At 32.4% G+C, this 20,297-nt stretch overlaps 1 protein-coding gene across 7 annotated transcripts; it reads right to left on the bottom strand.

Annotated features, from left to right (window-relative positions):
• Positions 1–1,401: 1,401 nt before the first annotated feature.
• On the bottom strand, positions 1,402–20,281 carry LOC106668613 (putative homeodomain transcription factor). Of its 7 annotated transcripts, XM_014397525.2 has the most exons (16): positions 14,882–14,946; positions 14,178–14,382; positions 10,236–10,375; positions 7,768–7,985; positions 7,530–7,590; positions 5,564–5,729; positions 5,375–5,468; positions 4,964–5,101; positions 4,697–4,893; positions 4,536–4,615; positions 3,969–4,208; positions 3,836–3,881; positions 3,645–3,767; positions 3,403–3,565; positions 3,120–3,348; positions 1,402–3,054 (listed from the first exon to the last, which is right to left on the bottom strand). In XM_014397525.2, the coding sequence occupies exons 6-16, from the start codon at positions 5,691–5,693 to the stop codon at positions 2,569–2,571; spliced, it is 1,926 nt and encodes a 641-aa protein (XP_014253011.1). In that variant the 5' UTR covers positions 5,694–5,729; positions 7,530–7,590; positions 7,768–7,985; positions 10,236–10,375; positions 14,178–14,382; positions 14,882–14,946; the 3' UTR covers positions 1,402–2,568. The 7 variants fall into 7 exon arrangements, with proteins under 7 accessions (XP_014253011.1, XP_014253010.1, XP_014253006.1 ...); XM_014397524.1 differs by lacking the exons at positions 7,530–7,590; positions 14,882–14,946 and adding an exon at positions 20,193–20,281 and having other exon boundaries at positions 14,307–14,382; XM_014397520.1 differs by lacking the exons at positions 7,530–7,590; positions 14,882–14,946 and adding an exon at positions 20,193–20,216.
• Between the last annotated feature and the right edge of the window lie 16 nt (positions 20,282–20,297).

Here is a 20,297-nt window from a genome sequence, read left to right as displayed (position 1 = left end):
CTAAAAAACAAAATTGTGAGCTGTGTACAGGTCTTCACCATGAAGGACCTGAAGCTTGATCATCACTGACTATCCTTATCTGCCTTTTCTGCCTAGTTTTATCCGTCAGTAGTATTTTCTAATTTCACCGCATTCAGCATGGGGCATCCAACAATAGGAAAACCAGGATGAGAGTAAAACAAAGTCTCTGAAGATTGGAGGAAAACGTTATACTTTTGATGATCAGTGGTGTTATAAACAATTAGAGATTGAGATGAAAAGATGTTCCATGTGGGTCTTTAGATCAGTACTCCAAAGCTTTCATTGTGCCACTTTGACTTTGTTCTCTCCTAAAACACATCTCATCTCAACCTACATCTAACTTTGTAGCTACTCCTTTGTTACTTTATTTATATTTTTTGCCATTATACAAAGACGCACAAAATTAGCAGGGAAGTAATTATTGATGCTTTTCAAAGATCACTTAATTACCAAGTTATTGGCGATTTTAATTATCTTACAATTAATTAAGGTTTTTAGTTGAGATGAAAAAAGTTAATGGCACAAGTGGGATTCGAACCCACGATCTTCAGCTAGATACGCCGCTGCTCTACCACTTGAGCTATCGTGACCTAGATCCACTTGGACATCAACTTCCTATCTCAACCCCACCTTATTAGTTTTCCCTCCTTTTTGCCATTTTTCAAATGTCGTGTAATCGGATTGGATTCTCGACGACAAATGAAATGGCCACGGATTCATTTGTCGTCGATAATCCAATCCGATTACATGACATTTGAAAAATGGCAAAAAGGAGGGAAAACTCATAAGGTGGGGTTGAGACAGGAAGTTGATGTCCGAGTGGATCGAGGTCACGATAGCTCAAGTGGTAGAGCAGCGGCATATCTAGCCGAAGATCGTGGGTTCGAATCCCGCTCGTGCCATTAACTTTTTTCATCTCAACTAAAAACCTTAATTAATTGTAATCTATTAATTGGTCAAGCTGACCACGAAATTAGTGAATTTTAAATATCTTTTATGGTAAGCGATAAAAAGATCTATCATGAGTGAGACAAGTTTATGGTTTTTGGATCAGTACTCTAAAGCTCTGTCATTGAGCCTCATGACTTCGCTCCCTGATTCTACATCTCATCTCATACAATATACATACCTCGTACAATCCACCAAATTACCAGGGAAGTAATTATTGATGCTGTTTGAACATCGCTTGATCATCAATTTATTTTTAATTTCAATTATCTTTATATGGTAAGCCATGTATTATAAACAATAAAAAATCAGGACGAAAAGATTGGACATGATCTGAAGACTATGGACGAGTACCACCCATGAAAGATCATTTCATCTCAATTTTTAATTGTTTATAATAAATCCCTGTTCAGGGTTCAAAATAAAACGAGATTTTTATAATTATTCGATTTTATTTAATAAAAAGGAAATTTTTTTAAAATAAATACAATATACAATTATCATTTTCATAACACATATCCAAATATACCAATTCTCCTTGATAACCATTCTTTTATTCAATCAATATATATATATTTCTGTCATAATAAAGTTTTGCTTATTTAAAAATCATGATATGCAACCGTATTAATGTAAAAGTTTTTTTTTTCTGTTCCCTCTTTTGATCTTATCACATCCTCAAAACAAAACAGAAACATAATAATTTTTTTTATCTTTTTTTTAACTGAAAAACAAAACCTTAAACATTAAGACTATACACTGTCTATTCACAAGAATAACTCTTGTTTCTTTATCAACATTATTTTCTTATTAGATTTTTTTTTTAATAAACTGCCTAGCATTTATCTCAGAATAAATGAAGTTCATTGAATACTGCCAACAGTTCAAATTAGGAAAATACATTTTCTAAATAATCGATCATATTAACAGCGAGTAAATCTGACATTAAATAACATAAATAATTACATCCTTAATTAATATAAACATTGCATATAAAGAAGTTAAGTACAAATAATCAGTTAATTTGTACTGTTTTTATAAATGAAATGTTACACGTCAAAGGGGACGTTTTAACGATAAAGTATAAATATTACAAAACTATACAAGACTGGTTTTTATAACAAAATTAAAACATTCTACTTTTTCTGGGAAAACAATTATTTGATAATCCTTCCCTCGTAACTTCATAACCATTGCCAAAGCCAACTTCATTTATTGAGATCAACGTTTTATATTTATTTCTTCTTCAATAATTACATACTAATTATTAACACATTAAATTTAAAATCTATTAACAGCTAGAATAAAATAAAAACAATATTAAATTCATTTCTAAGAAATGGGTTGGTCTATCAATAAAAACAATTGAGCTAATCAACGCTAGTTGATTTTCACAATGGCATAAAAGAGGTATGGTCAGTTATAAAAATAAAAATAAAATACTAGAATATTTTTTGACCTTCTGAGTAAAGTGACTTTTTACTTATTAAAAAAAAAATTATTTGGCCACTTCATGAAATATTTATTTAGTTTCTAATTAACGATTATTTATTTTAAAATTAAGTCATTAGCTTCATATATTTGTTGACTTCTATTTTCTCACTTAATTTTGATTTTGTGTAATTTGAGTTTGAATCCCAACATCTCGGAAAGGACTCCTGAAAGGGCGCTTAATATCACAACTTTCGTTATTGTATATAAATAAGGATTGGCGGAGAATCCTGATATTTTGTAAGGCGATTCAAGCTCCTTGAGTAGGTCGGCGGCAAGCTTCAGAACGCTGTTAGCCACCATCAGCTCCTCTTTTTTATTTGGCTTTTGTTCTATTTGCAAATAGAGGTTGATCTGTTCTGTGATGAGAACCGATAAATTCCTGTACTTTTTGTTCACCTTTGTCCCTAGCGTCATGAACCTGAGAAGGAAGAAACTGAGTATGACGCTCCAAACCAGGGCTTCGATATTGCAATGCGGGCTCATTTTCTCAGATTCTTTCAAGTGTTCCACAGCCAAGTACGACAAAAGGAGGAGGGTTATTAAAAATACTGACGACACTATGACATCAACGGAATGCTGTGGACCTCGTTTCTACAAAACAAATGAAAAATAATATAATTTTTTATCTATATAAATAAAATATACCAAATGAGTACCCTTAAATAAGATCGTACAGAAAGCCAGGTCTTTATATTTCTGACTTTGTTCAATCTGAAATGAGGTAGTTCTGATTTCCTGGCCCTTCTAAATGATGTCAAATGGGAGAAAAACTTTGCATAGAGAAATCTCTGTTTAAAAGTCCTCTCAGCCACAACAATTAGAAAGAAGAAAAGAGAAGAAATTGCTGTTCTTTCAAATAGTGTTATCAAAGTTATAACCATTTCCCTAATAAAAAATTATTATTATTATAAGCCAAATATTCAAACAGAAAGTACGTACCAAGTATTGGTACCAAAAGTGATATAAAAGAGAGAAGCGAGGTATTCAAGTAAAGCTGAAGGAGGGTTCGGATCACCGAAGCAGTCTGGAAAAGCAGGAAGGGCTGCCTCAGTCAGTCTATACAATGATGGCACTAGTCCCAGAAATATTGAAACAAATATTCCTATAACAAAAAATCATATTAAGCTCAATAAATTACCAAGTTGAAAAATTAGTCATGTTTAATTCTCTCAGGCACAAACCTGCGTAAAAGTAGTCAATATGTTCAGGCATTGCTTCAACCCTTGCAATGATTGCCGAACTGATATCCAATACAGACAATTCTGCTTTTTTAACTTCTCGTTTTTCCCACATAGTACAACTCACTATAAAATAAAAATATATGAACAATTGAACTGTTGGGAAAATTCGTAAATTTTCAAGAACACCATACCTTTATCCGAAGCGGCACAACTTGGGCTAAGAATTGCAGAGGGCGACTGTAAAACACCCAGTATTTTAGTTTTTCAATTTTCTTTTTAACTCTTGAGCCTCTCTGAATGTTAGGGTGTTAAAGAAAAAAATACCATGTGAAACTCTGAAGCGAATGGGTGTTCGTCGATCTCCGAGCTGACCGAGCAGTCCTCAGAGTTTGTCGTGATTCCAATCCACTCGGCAGCACTCGTCGTCCCTTCAGTGAGTGCAGGGCAGAAGCTGCCCGTTTCACCCTCATCGCTACTGTTGTATGAGCTCTCCGCCTGTGTCTCCCCGACAACGGCCAGGTGCAACGATTGGAGTAAACCACGTCTGCGCACTATCAATCTTTCCTGTAATAAAAATTCACTAAAAAAAACTTATATTCAAAATTAATGCTTTAAACAATAATATTTTATTAACAAAATATCATTTGAGTTGAGTTCTGCCGTCATAAACCTTGATCTGATCATCTTTCATCTTTCTGAACCATTCCTCCATCTACATACTGTACAACTTGACTTTTGCTAAACTCTTCCACAAGGAAATATGAGTAAAAAAAAAAGCACAAACCAACCACTGAATGGAAGGAGTGTGGATAGGCAGATCAGGAAGATAAGAAATGATCATGCTACAAAGTTAGAACACTTCTTGTATTGGTAATTTAAAAAAAAAACTACCTGAACTGGTTCATTGCTGCCCTCTGAATCTGAATCTTGATGATCTGTCTCACCTGAACTTAAATGATTACATCCAACTACAACATTCCAAGAGGAAAAAATAAAAATTTCAATTATTACAAACTAATTTGCAGTGAGGGAATTTTTTAATAAAAACTTACTCGAAGCTCGCCTTGCTGACTGTTCGAGCCAATTGTTTCTAAATACTGCCTCGGGTTCCGCCTTCTTCACCTCCTGCTCATTCTCTTTGGCTATCACAGAATTATCACTTGCCTCTACTGCACGTTCTTCGTTCGAACCATGGCTGTTGAGGCTTTCGAAGCCATCGTCATCCTGAGGGTTAACACTCTCGTCCCTCCTGAGATGAAGGAAAGAAATGTAAAATAAAAATCGAAGGAGAATAAAAATTAAAAAAAAAAAAGACACACTGATTTCGTTGATCATGGTGAGGACTTCCTTTGCTTTCCTCTTTTGCAGGAGAAAGGCTTGGTTTTGCAGAGGAAGTTTCCCAACCGACGCTTCTTCGCCTTCTTATGTTATTTTTATTGCTGTCTTCAAATGAAAGCCTTTGTGAAAAAAATGACAAAAGTTATGTAAAGCAAATCAAAAAATATGTAATAATACAAAAAATTTACGACAGAAAAAAAATTGTTGATTATGCTGAGTTTAAAAATATGAATTATAGTGATTGATTTAAATTTGGAAATCTTAGCCAATTTCCATCAACAGTTGATCTTGTAGACTGCATGGAATTGTTTTGCAACATTATTGAGATGAACTGTAATTTAATACAAACTTAATTTTTTTCCTATTAATAAGAAGAACTTACTTAAACTTACTTTCTCAGTCTTACTCTCATGTTAAACTTATTTGATGAATCTGTAGCCAAAGCATTGAATTCTGACGAACACTCCGAAGGCTTCTCTGAGCCAACTGTAAACGCAAAAAAAAAAAACATTTAAAAAAATTCAAAAATTTTATCCATTAGTTAATCCTGATTTATTTTTTAAGTTTAAGAGAAAACTCACCTAGCTTCGGTGGGCGTCTTTTTGTCCGTTTTATACGCCTAGCCTTACTATCGAACGGAGCTAGATCTTTGGCACCTGAAGATCTCGGCGAGACAATCTGAGAGTGCAAGATGGCGAGTATGACCATCATTGCCACTGGGATAACGACTTCACTTGTATTTACACACTAAAGAAATTAATTAGGTAAGAATTATTCCATTAAAGAGGAAATAAGTGTAATGTAGTCAGCATTAATCCCAAATATGAAATTTACTGATTTCAGTGCCTTCGGAATCCTGAGGCTGAACAATATTGAAAATATTAAGTTATATTTAACAAAGATCCAGGTAAAAAAGAACACCAGATATAAAAAATATAAAAATTGTTTCCAAATATTACTAACAATCTTAGTCAAATCACTAAGTGTTAACATAGTATTTCATTATTAAATCAATTTAAAAACTGACAAAATTCAAATCATTCAAGTTTAGTTTTAATGTTTATAATTGTCTACAGTTTTATGTAAATTGATTATAAGGTAAGAAAACTCATAGATATAAATTGATTTCTTTAATTGGCGATCAAAAAAAAAGAAAAACCATATATGTTTAGCAGTCATAATTGATCATATTAATTATTTCAATTAATTTTTCTTTTTATCTTGGTTGAGATGAAAAATTTATTGTCACGAGCGGGATTTGAACCTACGAACTTTGACTCAATACGCAGCTGCTCTACCACTTGACCTATCGTGACTTTGATCCACTCAGACACGACTCTTCATCTCAACACACAACCTTTCAAATTTTCCCTCCTTTTGTCATATTTCATCTCAAACTCAACCAAGAACTTAGATAAAAAGAATAATTAATACAAATAATTAATATGGTCAATTATGACTGCTAAACATATACGGATTAATATAATAATTAAATTAATTAAGGTTTTTAAATTGAGATAAAAAGTCAGTGTCACGAGCGGGATTCGAACCCACGACCTTTGGCTTGATACGCCGCTACTCTACCACTTGAGCTATCGTGACTTCGATCCCCTCGGGCACTAACTTCCCATCTAAACCCCACCTTTTGAATTTTCCCTCCTTTTTGCCATTTTTCAAATGTCATGTAATCAGATTGGATTCTCGGATGGGAAGTTAGTGCCAAAGAGAATCCAATCCGATTACACAACAGTTGAAAAATGGCAAAAAGGAGGGAAAATTCAAAAGATGGGGTTGAGATGGGAAGTTAGTGCCTGAGGGGATTGAAGTCACGATAGCTCAAGTGGTAGAGTAGCGGCGTATCAAGCAGAAGGTCGTGGGTTCGAATCCCACTCATGACACTGACTTTTTATCTCAACTTAAAAACCTTAATTAATTGAATGTTATTAATTGGTCAAGCAAACCACGAAAAATAGTGAATATAATAATTAAAGAAGTAATCACTTCGCTAACAGCTCCCTGTGGCCACTTCATAAGTCGCTCAGAATCGAATACAGATTATACAACTGAAAAATGGTAAAAAGAGGGGAAATTCGAAAGGTTGTAAGTTAAGGAGTTGGAGTCCGAATGGATTGAAGTCACGATAACTCAAGTGGTTAGAACAGCGGCATATTGAGCGGAAGATCGTGGGTTCAAATCCCGCTCATGACAATAACTTTTTCATCTCAACCAAGACTAAATAAAAAGAATAATTAATCAGAAGAGAAAATGTTTAATTTTTCAGGGATACCTTTATTGCATAGCTTTTGTTTTGGAGATGCGTACAAAAAATAGGATATAGTTTCCACCTTTATTTTTTTTACATATATCTTACTTAAGAGAGAGGTTACGATTATGAGCACCCGAATTTTCCCAGTACCCAAAAGCCAACTCTGTCAAAATTAAACATGCTTCACGTTCTGTAAGTCATTAGAGAATTTCTGATGGGGAGAAAATATATGAAAAATTCAAAAATATAAAATCGATTTAAAAAAATAAATAAATAATTACCGTCGTTGAGAGTGAACGGCCTTAATTGCGACGTCTTTCATTACTTTATCCAGTCTTTCACCTGAAAATATTGAAAGGTGATGGAACTTTCCCACCTGGTTTTTTTTTCTCAATCGACCAGGAATTTTTTTTTTCTTTTTAAGATCTCAACTGTACCATAAAAACCCCTTTTCATCGATGACTACAAGCTTTTATCAACCAAATAAAAGGAAAGGATGAATTTCATAATGGATCTTACCTTAATAGTGCCTTCAGGCAGATTATAATAAGCGTAGAAGTACATGGCCATGTTGGCCATTTGCAGTATGTACAAAATAAGAAGAATGAAGAACATCTTGAATGATGTCTGGTGGGACCACCATTCTATGTACAACGGGAGGAATATAAGCCTCATTAGAGCTAATCGAGTAACCTTGAGGAGGCCATGCTTTGGCTTTGCCTTTGTAAAGGAAGAGCCTGGAATAAAAGAAAAAAAAAATTATATAATATGTATAATGTAGGAGATTAAGTTGGATAAGGTGATTTTTTAAACTATTAAATTTCAATATAAAACTTTATATTGATTAGAACATTATTAAAAATAAATTTATAAAATCCTTTCCAGTTTAATATAAGAAATTAACAGAACCGTAAAGCAAATACAAACAGCAGATTCGATGATTTGAAAAGATTTATTGACCGAATAAAATTTATCATGTTGTCTTTCAGGCTGTACAATAAAAACAGAGCCCTGTTTGACGTAGCAAACTCCCAAAATAGGCACAACCAAGGGTCAAAAAATACTGGCTTTATGCCTGAATTAAGAACCGAAATTAAAACAGGAAATTGTTTTAGGATTTTTCCTTCTTCTTTTGACCTGACTGGGTTTCATAAGCCATAAATAAACTTTTGTTTTAACACAACAAATCTGATCATTTATTACTGGAAAAAAAAGAAAAATTATCTGTTTGTTTATAATTCATTATCTTTGGTAAAAAGCAGAAAAAAATTTGTTTGTTTTTCCTTGTCAAGGACCGCCAACGGGTTTAACAATTTGCGGTTGCAAGATTTAATGTATAACTATTGTAACATACTATATTTTCATTACTTCATACAATAATTAATTCATTTTCTAAGTTGTACGACAAAAGGATCAAGAAATTATTAAAACAACTTATGTATTCTATTTACAAATTTCAATTTTTGAATATAATTTGTGGCATGTTTAAAAGAAAAATCTCATTCTAAATTCAGGAATTGTTAAAAACCTTTAATTTAAAATAAGTACAACTTAAATCACTTCTGAAATAAGATTATTTTTAAAATAGAAATTTGACATTCTATGACCAAACTTTTAGTGATTACATCATTATAGTTGTACTAATATTATTAATATAAAAAAATCTAAAAATTATAATTTATGACGGCCTCTTTCAAGCATGTTCGACGTTTAAGCTTGACAAACAACTTTTATCTCATTTTTTAATCGATTGTAAGACTTGTTAATCATAATGTTCAACAATAAAGAAAAAAAAATGTCATAACATTACGAACAAAAACACTTAAAATATTCTAAAAATTTACCATTTATTTAAAAGGTATAAATAGCCACAGGAGAAAAAAACAATACTGAAATCTGACAAATACTTAAAAGATAAGCACAATCAAATTAGTTTTTTTAAAAAACCAAGCGGTATTTTATATGATTGGATTAATTATTTTTTCCATTTCATATAAAGTTCAAAACTTTTATGAAAGTTTAATACAGAATATTTTTTTTTTAAATAAAAATAACACCATTATGGTGAAAATACTGTAAATTTTTAATTAATAACTCTTGAAAGTTGTAAAATTGTGGTGAGGTTGGGAAAGGTGATCCTGTAGTTTGGTTGTCTCCAATCATCCTGATTGGACATTTTCTCACAATTCAAGTTTTCCCATTCAACGAAATTTGTCGTGAGGACCTTTGCTTTGACCAAACTTTTGCCATTGAAGTTGAGACTTCTGATCAAGTCATGGGTCATTTCAACTTAAAACAGAGAGAAAATGCTTTAATTCTACCGTCAAAGAAATGAAAATTACCAGGTTCTCTATTGCAAAATTAAGATATTTGTCTATAGCCTCGGATTTCTAGCACAAATGTTGCCAACAATTACTGACAATGCGAACTGGTAAATATTAAAAATAAAGATGTGAGAGAAAAATAATTTGAGTTCTATCGTAAAAGAAATGGAAATTGCTGGACTTGCAGTTGTGAAGAACAAAATTATGTTAGAACTATGTTAAGAAGAAACTATTCAATGGTTTGCAAATCGAAAGCTGATCAATTTTTATTGAAATACATAAACTTTCAACTTTTTTTTATTATGTCATGGCTAATAGGTAGACCCTAAGGCCAAAAAAATATATAAAAAATTGTTGATCGTCTATAATTGAATTTGAAATTGTGGGAACTTAAAGCTGCCCCACTAATGAAGTTGGCTATATGCTAAAACACATCTAACAAACAGTACCAGAATAAAAAGACCACAATGATCAGAGAAGACCAAGTGACATTTAAATGCCACACAAGGCAATGGGGGAAAAAAATACCTGTATATTTTTATAAATCAATATGTACAGTACAATATTATTATAGATTTAACAGAGATTCAAATATCTGTATTTTCATCCTTGAAATAACTCACTTTATTTTGTTTTGTTTTGTTTTTTAATCAACAAGCTCACCTCGCACAAGGTCTACATCGATTAGGTCTGTTTTTAATTTGGCAGTTTTCTTCGGAACATGGGTGAAACCGCTTAGAATCCTCTGTTCTACCGTTTTCTCCCATTCTTGCTTGTCGTATGTCCCGATTTTCTTTTGATACCTGAAATAGATAAGAATAACGTGTGATATTTAGTTTATTGCGCAAAATAGTATTTAAGTAAGAAAAACCCTCTTATTGACAATTAACGTTTCAAAACAGAAATAGACAATTGATAGTAATAACAATTACAACAGCAATTAATGAAATTTAAATGACAATGTATCAATTCAAAATTCCAGTTGTAAATGTGAGAAAAAATATATCCATTATGTGTGGTGATTAGTGGCTGTTAGTCTATGATTATTCGGAAATCATAAGATGCGGTCTGGTGTGACGTAGGTTTCAGAAAAACTTTTTTTATATTTAATCAAAGAACATTACGCAGAAAACAAACACTTTGAGTGAGTAGAAATACTTTGATTAGATATTTTTAAAAAATTTTTTTTTGCATTGTTTAAATTATTTAAATTTACTTTTTTCCACATCCTAAATGTATTTGTTAAATTTAAACAATGTTTGTAAATCCCAGGCCCTGAAGATGATCTCAACAAACCAGACCGCATCTCATGATTTCCGAATAATTATATCCATCAGGTACAACAGTCAGTTAATAAATAAAAAAATAATCAAAATAAAAGGTCAAAAACAAGACAATGTAATGAATTTAAAAACAATTTTTTATTTATTATTAGATTACAATTTGGATACGATTTATTTACCTTTACACAAAAATAACAAAGTCAATTTTTTTTAAATTTGTTTTACTGTTATTTATATACATATATATTATTTTTTTAAGAATGTATTTGTGTTATTTGTCTGACAATAATGCATTCCAAAAGTTTAACTAAAACATTGAGTATCTAATATTCTAGATGTAATGTTTTAAAAATTAACTGATATTAAGCTAATCAATAGCACGTTCATTTAGAGATAGACATGCACAGTATTTGATAAGAATAAGTATAAACCGGGTGAAGAAAAAAACAAGAAAGTAAATTAATTAGTAATTATAATCAATTATAAAATTCATTACTAACTAAATAGTAATTTCTATTACTCATGTTTCTTTTTTATACATAAAATTCAAATAGCTTGTACTTGAATAGACTAAAAGTACATTATTGTAAATAGGAAAGTATTAAACAAAAACAAAAAAGAAAGAAGGTAGATCACTTGTACGCATTTGGTATTATAAATAGATTAACATTAGTCTTTGTAACAAAAACAACTCAAAAGCAAAACGCATAAAACGACATCAACAAACAGATCCCATTTATAAATTAAACTCTTCTTAATCAGTGTGACGGAAAAGTAATAAATTCCAAGGCAAATAAAAATGTGCCGTGGTGGGAGTGGGAAACAAAACGCGAAAATAAACAACACAGGCCCACATGAAAACGTCTGAAAACTTTGGAATCAATCGCCGAGCTGATTGTCAAGTGAAAAACAAAGTATTCCTTCCTATTGATTTCCTGTTCCATGAAGGTCACAAACACTGTGGGGAGGCAAAAGGAAAGATATCACCTGGAAGTACCTTGAATCCCTTTTCCTAGACTATATTGTTCATTAAAATTATCAATATAAACAAATGGTAGAATTTAATTTTCCTAATGGTATTTATATATCGACTAGATTAAAAAAAAAATTTGCCTTGGAAATATTTAAATTAAATGTAAAGTATAAACATTTACATGAAAATTTCAATATTAACGTACTATATTATTCATACAATTTAGTCACACCATGATTTAACTTATTGTTAGATTATAAGGAAGTATAATTAATCATTATATTTAATTTCAATTTTTCTGCTCTTGTTCAACCAAACAGTTCAACCAAAAAGTAAAATTCCACACATCAATTAATACTAATCCATTGTTTAAAAATTATATTTAAACAATTTTAGTTCATATGAAGATCTTTTTAAAGTAAAATAGGACGCATAGACACGTGTCTAACAAAGTAGTTGTAGCAATATATCAAAAGTATAAATACAATGGCTTAATTGAACATATGCTTAGTATATTCAAACTCCACCTAAGGAAAAAAGTTTCAAAACAGTTTAGTGAGGTTTGATAAGTGATCAGCCTGTAGCCTGATCATATCTGATTAATCACATTGGTTTTTAATTCACAGACAAGCTGTAAATTTAAAATACCAACCTAACATTTATTCTATCTAACATAGCAGAAAACTGGTTTAAGTAATATTGCAAAGGCAAAAATAAATTGTTTGTGATTAAAATACAAGTTGTATCTTCTATGCTAAAATATCATCAAGAATCAACTATGAAAAGGGGGAGAAGTGCCACTTCCTCGAAGGAAATGCCAAATAAAGATTGGGAGAGGAAGATGATTAAACAAACTGATATCTCCCTTTAAAGGACACGCGTGGTTAATTAAAAACATTTTTCACATGGACTTATAATTTCTACATTCAGAGCCATAATCACAAACGTTTTACACAATATACTAAGAGAAATTCAAAGAAAGAAAAACAAAACAAAAAATGTATAACTTATTTATTTTCAGGACAATAAACGTACTAAATTATATCATGAATTTTGAAAATAAATATTCAGTATGTTAACTTTTTTACAAGTCTATTATCTCTAGGCTGTAATAAATAAGTATAAATAAGAAATTCCTCGTTTCTTGGGATTAATACATCAGAATCGAACACTTACAAATAGTTTTATAAGTGTTTTTTTCCTTCTCTTAGAAGAATTGGAATTTTCTCATAAATAGTGATTATGTCTGCAGTTCATAAGTTGGCCTTGAGACTAGTTATTTAAAAGTGGAAACAGGCGGAATAAGCATGGCTAAATTTAACAAAAAGGCAATTTTTTTTACCAAGAATTTCTGCCATCTGGCAATCTACTAATCTAAGGGAATCAATACTCATAGTTTGTTTAAATTATTTAATTTCTTCACATGAATGAAGGCAGTACAAATAGATTTATTATTTAAATTGTTATTAAGTTAATAGGCAAAGGCTATTTGCTTAGCTTAATTAATGGATTTGTCGATTTTATAAAGTTTACTTGATCATGACCTTAATCACATTGTTATCTTAACCTGGTTTGCGTCAGGAATATCTAGTTTTTTTTGTTTTTTAATATTATAAACTGATATGTATAATAAGATGTCTATCACAAAGTCACATGACTTTCAACTATAAAAAAAAAGCAAGACTTTCTTAATCAAATTTGGTGATAAATTTTGTAATAGGGTCAACTAATTTTGTGATTTTAACGACTCACTGGTTTTGAAATTGAGAACGTATGGATGATTATAATAACACCATTTTGAATGATTTATCGGCTGTTTTGTTCACAATTATTGAAACTGTGCAAGTTTTTCTGTTTGAAACACATCCCAGTGTAAGTTTTTTCTGGCAATTTCAACCGACTGCACATAAATATTTGGTGAAATTTCCAACTCAAAACTCCAATTCTTTAAAATACTTAAAAGATTAGAATGCAACGAAAAATTTAAATTAAAAAAAAACGTTAAATTGTAAGATTTCCTCCTGTGATCTGCAGAGTGATTAACCTTTAATTTGATAATTATTTATTATCTTGAAGACAGCAAAATGTCAAAACAAGTCTGACAGACAAAATCAGCAAGGATGGGCAGAGAAACTATCAAATTATAAAAAAAAATGTTATTCAAGGGTGTAGTGGGTGTTGTGTTTATTAAACAAGTGGATACTTTTTGTGTCCAGAGTCAAGGCCCACTTGCATAACTTCCTGAAAAGAATGAACTAAAAAAAATATAAGAGGAATTTTCCAAAAAGTGTGATTATGTCCCCCCCAAATGTCAACATCTCCAAGCAGAACTGTCATGTTTTCTTTCACCTTGCAATACGCGCTGTCACCGTAGCGACAACAGTCATCTCACGGTGAAGAGTACAACCGTTCATACAGGTGTCGTGTGACCGTTTAACTTAATTTCTGACATGTCGTTACAAGACAAATATCATTTACCATGTAAGTACATCCTGGATACAATGACCCATAACTGTGCTTATCTTGAGACCTTTTTACATTTCACATGGCAAACCTGAAACAGAAAATTTAAAAAGACAAATGAAAATTGATTTCTAAAAATAAAATCCAAGGGTGAAAATTAAGTTTATTTATATAATTGGACAATCAAAGGGATTCAATGTCAAGGATTTTTTGCACATGTCCTCAAAGGGACTATAATAATTGTTTATTTTTTGTTTTTAATGATCGTTATAAATCCTTCTTAAAGTAGGGCGGTAAATTATTGACTGAAAATTACAGAGGGAGAAAAGCAATAGCTTCTTAGTAATTTTGGGTTATATTTTTAATCCCCTTCATAACTCGTTTAAATTGGGTTTCATTTAAAATTCGTGAGATGTTCATTTGCGGTTGTGATTCGTACTAGGATTTTAAGGATCGTATTGATTTTAAATGGGAATGCCAGGGTCAGGGACAGGGTTTTCACGGTCATAGTGATAAGGAGCTCTTGAATACTGTAAGCACCGTGACACGGTCTTGCGATCAGTGTCTTTGTCTGTTGTCAAAAGACTCACCCGAAAGACAACGGGAGTGGACGTACTACCAGGAACTGACTGACGACGGAGCTGGTGTCGAAACGAGGGTTGCCGTAGCGAGTCCCCCACTACAGCTCGACATCATCGGGAGGGGTCGCTTTCTCTCATTTACCAGCCGGTCTGGTTCATTCGAAAATTTCCCGCCCCATCTACCCACGAAATGACATATATTTCTTTTAGTATACCGGCTGACAACGAAGACGTAACGAAATTAGCAATTTCAACCTACACGGATACTCTGAACAATGTCTAATGACAGTTTCTAAATATTTTTCAAACGTTGAAAAACAAGTCTGCAAAACCTATGGACCTAAAGAATTGGCAAGATACAGCACACAGCATACCAACAGAAACAGTTACAAAATGCAATTTTAATTTTGCACCTATATGACAATTCAAATATGTCTAAGGCAGTTTCTAGATATTTTCCAAATGGTGAAAAACAAGTCTGCAAAACAATGCGGTGCCTCTATTGGACCTAAAGAATTGGCAAGATACAGCACACAACGTACCCATCAAAACACTTACGAAATGAAATTTTAATTTGATCCTATATGACCTTTCAAACATAGCCTAATTTCAATTTCTAGATATTTGGCATTAGTTTAAAAAACATGTCTGCAGTAACTGTTCACCCTGGGGGGGGGGTTCCCAAGTGGTTAAGGTGTCATACTCTCGGCTAGTAGATCCCGCGGTCGTGGGTTTGATCCCCACCTCTGGACTGACCCCTAAGGGGACTGGTGGCCACAATTGAAAGAAATTGACACTGATGATCAATGGTAGGGGCAGGTGACCCCCATCATGACCCCAAAATTTGGTCCCAACCCCCTTCAAAAATGAGTTTCTTCGATGGAAGAACACTGGCTCATATCCATTGTAAAAAAGATACGGTGCACAGTATACCAGTTGAAACCATTAAAAATCAAAATTTTCATTTTCCACGTATATGACCTTTTAAATATTATCTAAAGATAGTTTATAGATATTACAATTCATTTTTTTCTTCCTCTCTTTGGTTTTCTTCCTTTTTTTAAATTTCTTTTTCATACTTTTTATGTTCTTCTATAACAACCCCAAAATTAGCCTTAAGATTTTTTTTTACTGTAGCCATTTCAGTCTGAGACCCAGTTTCTAGTTCATATCCATAGATACATGTAATTTGGTTCATATCTAGGCTGATCTGTCAGTGGAGTTTCGGCATATTGCCGTCTTGTCTGATGGACAAACCCAGAGAGGATACACAGACAAAAATGATCAGAAATCACTTATTAAATTAATACAATTAAATAAACATGGAATGATTTTAAAAAATGCATATTTTAATGTAAGGTATTTTTTGCTGCTTAATTTTCTTAATTCCATTTTTATTTTTTGCAAAATGTTAAAACTACAAATTTTTTAGTTTGGTCATTGTTTTGATCTTTGCAACAATTTTTAGCTTCTCACCACCCTTAGTGCTGGGTTTATTATTAACATTATATTAATTATTATTTATGTCATGAAGCCGAAATTTATCTGACAGAATGGGCAGAATAGTGGTTCATCTACCTACCTCCACTGGATACAAAATATTATCAAGATTAGTAATTACGGTTTTTAGTTGAGATGAAAAAAAGTTAATGGCACGAGAGGGATTCGAACCCACGACCTTCGGCTAGATACGCCGCTGCTCTACCACCTGAGCCATCGTGACCTTATGGCACACAGCATACCAATTGGTATAGTTTCAAAATGAAATATGAACTTGTTCCTGTATGACCTTTTAAACGTTGTCTAAAGACTTTCTAGTTTTGCATAAATAGGAAAAATGGTGTCTATAGTAATTTTTTTTAATCCTGCAGCTCTGCTGACATATTTTTTATTACAATCTGAATTATAATTACATTACATTATGAGATATTAACAAGTAGCACAGATCTAGTTTAAATGCCCTGAAGGGAGTTAAACAATTGATTGTTCTTTTCTCAACTTTCCACAAGGACTAATCCTCGACAAGGAGGTCACGAGATCACACCATCTTCAGTCACCTAATATAAGGGTGGTTTCTATTAGATGATGAATTGACAGGAGTGAGATGATAGTTTATGTCGAACATAGAAAAGTTTCTGGTAATTGGTTTTTGGTGCATAATTTAAATATATTTGGAACCTCATTTAATGTATGCAAAAAGAAAATATGCAAACGATTGTCACGATTGTAATTAGTTTATTGATTTTTTATTTACTATTTTATTTTACTATTTGTATTTATTTATTTTAAATATTGCAATATGACTGTACTGTAAAGTAAATAAATAAATGATATTTGTTAATGATAGCACTATGAAATTCAGGCGATCTCTTATCCAAGATACAGCAGTCTCATTTTTTACTAGTGGAAAAAATATAGACAATTTAAAAAAAAAATATTTTTGTCCTTTAAAAAACTCAATACTATGTTTTCCTCTCTGCTTGTCTTTTTAAAATACCATGGAAATTTTTTTCTAAAGATTATTATATAAAATACACTGTTGGCTATAAATTAAACTGAAAAATCATTTTGAGATTATCAAAATAAAATCAATCACTGTAGAGTTTTATTGAACATTAATCTTTCCTTCAAACACACTTGTGATGAAAGGATTATCAACTTTATCTATAAGTTAAAATGAAAAAAGTAATTCGTATCAACCATCAGAGATTCCAAGTAAATACAAATCATTAAATTAGTCATAAATGGTGTGATGATTGATTTCCACAACTCCATAATTGAGTCTAAAACTTTTGTTTTATTTTCTTGTAACAAACATGATGAGCTTTAAGAGAAAAAAAAAATGTTTTGATCGACTACTCTGCTGTTTTCAGAGCTAAGTTAGTGCATCATATAAAGGTAAATTCAGTTTTTATTTTGTTTAATTATTAAATAATTTTGTTTGCTTGTTCTACTGATGCAGTCAAAATAATAAATTAGTGCAGATTGATCAATTCAATTGTTTTCAAATGAAATGTTGCGGATTGTTACTTGATCTTGTAATAAATATGATGATTTGGCAAGAAGAAATGGATAAACTCTAGGGGCGCTAGAAACTACTAGAAACAACCCTCGCCAAAACTGGCAAATTCATTGCTACAGTTGGAGAGGGACAGGCTCAGAGGAGTGATAGGACTATGAAGTGGTCACGAGCATCTGAGAAAACATCTGCACAACATAATGAAGAGGAAGAAACAGCCATCCATACCATCTTCGAATGTGAAGCAAAAGCTCAATGGAGATTCAATCTAACATAGGGAAAAAAACTTAGGGAATCAAATTGCAGCAACGACAGTCAATGACCTGATACTTCTAGGTAGAAGGATAGAGTCTATTGCGCTGAACTAAGGAACTAGGAAGGTACAATAAGCCAAAAGGCTGCAGTGCCTGGGGAGCGCAAATCCGGGTATCCTTTTTATCATACCATACCGTACCATATACCAACGGATCAAAGGACCTAGGTGGGACTGGTGCAGCTTTTTTCTGTGGAGACTGACTGTGTATGTTCTCTCGCAGCAACTATACCGCTGAGCTCTATGCAATGGATGAGTGCATTAAGAAAGTGACTACCTCGAGATTTCTAAAACTTATAAACTGACTCACAGTCAGCTCTGTTGAATTTGAAAAACATCTTTTTCCCCATCCTCTTGTGCAGAACGTTTTAAATGCACTGTACGTTCTGCAGTGCCGGAATGTAACGGCTCTCTTCCTTTGGGTACTTGGGCACAGCTGAATAGTTGAAAATGAAGCAGCAGGTAAAGCCGCAAAACAGGCGATAGAACATGGCAAGCCGTCAGGCTTTACTCTCCACGAAGATTTCATGCCTCACTTCAAAGAAATGATTTGGCTAGCGTGGCAGAGAGTTTTGTATGGAAATAGAAATGATAAAATGAGAGAAGTTAAACCCGAACCCAAATTTTGGGGATCTTCTTTTCGATCCTCAAGACATGAAGAGTTCGTGCTAACTCGTTTAAGAATAGGACACACAAGACTCACACCTGGCAATCTCATGACCTGGAAGAAGTGTGTAACATACCCATTACTACAGCCTGCAGAGCATACGAGGACAATAGGAAAAGTTGTATATGCCATACTGTCTCTCAAGAACTTCAAGGACATAACACCATAACAATTCAACAATTCAAAGAAATGATTTGGCTAGCGTGGCAGAGTTTAGTATGGAAATAGAAATGATAAAATGAGAGAAGTTAAACCCCAAGTCAAATTTTGGGGATCTTCTTTTCGATATATAAAATTGATCATCTAGTATTTTTCGTAGGATAAGGATAACTTCCAGTCCTTAAGTCCATTGGCCATGGTTGTAATATACAATACTGTAAAGAGCCGGCGACGGCTTAGGAACAGTAAAAGAAAGCAGGCCAGACGGTTGTAATATACAATGGGCATATACAATGATGATCCCATTTGCAGATGATGTAATGAGAAGGAAACAACAGCCACCCGTATCATCTTCGAATGCGAAGCAACCTAATGGATACATACCCTGTATACTGAAAAAAACCATTGTAGCAGCAACGGTCAATGAGCTGATACTTCTGAGAAGAAAGATTGAGTCGATTGCACTGAACTGGAGAACTAGGAAGATACAATAAGCCAGAAGGCTGTAGTGCCTGGGGAACACTAACCCTTCTTCCTAGTATCCTCCACCTATCAACATCATCAGTATGTCTACTGTCTTGTTGCATGAAATTCCCCCATGACCTGTGACCGACCTTAGAATCTTTTTAGAGTATTTAAGCAGTTCCAGACTAGCTTTGAATTTATCTCATATCTCCTTTAAAGCTGCCTAGCTATCTGATAGTATTATTATAATTGCACCCTGAATTGCATCACATTCATTTAATAAGTAAATAATTTTGTTTCGCTTTAATATTTTAATTTATTTAAATTCTATAAATGAAAATTTGAATATTTGTTTTCCCTTTTTGGCAAAAGAATTTTGTTGAAAATGTGTGCAAATTTTCTAAAAACGAAAAGTTTGTTGTATTTTTTTTTTTTTTGCGTTGAATTATTGAAAACAGTTAATTTTGTATTGCATTATTAATTATATTAAATTATTTCTGTTCTATTTTTCACAAATGAATATTAAACATGATTTTGGACTTTTATTTGTTTTTAATTGTATAAATCATTTAAACATTTTTCAAAAATATTTGTTCAACAGTTATTATGCATTTTCAATTTGTTTTAGGGTTAAATTAAATTATATTTAATAAATGGATTTTGTTTTTTTATTAAAAATGCTGCGTATGTGTTTTACCTGGAAGGAGACGTTCTGTGAAGAGTACCTCGGCGTGCAGATCCGTTCTGCGTTGAAGTCGTGATGCGCGGAAACGGCAGACGACGACGTCATTGGCCGAAGGAG

This window comes from Cimex lectularius, unplaced genomic scaffold (genome assembly GCF_000648675.2).
Source record: "Cimex lectularius strain Harlan isolate CLEC.00 unplaced genomic scaffold, Clec_2.1 scaffold111, whole genome shotgun sequence".
NCBI classification, from domain to species: Eukaryota; Metazoa; Arthropoda; class Insecta; order Hemiptera; family Cimicidae; genus Cimex; species Cimex lectularius.
Note: the sequence above shows the minus strand (reverse complement) of the source record. Positions and strands in the feature narration are given on the sequence as shown.

Coding starts and splice junctions, on each gene's coding strand:
- LOC106668613 (XM_014397520.1), bottom strand. CDS start 14,242: ATGAACGGTTGTACTCTTCACCGTGAGATGACTGTTGTCGCTACGGTG. Junction 5,730..7,767: donor TGCCTGAAGGCACTATTAAG/GTAAGATCCATT, acceptor TAATTTCTTTAG/TGTGTAAATACAAGTGAAGT. Junction 3,566..3,644: donor TATTGACTACTTTTACGCAG/GTTTGTGCCTGA, acceptor TTTTTGTTATAG/GAATATTTGTTTCAATATTT.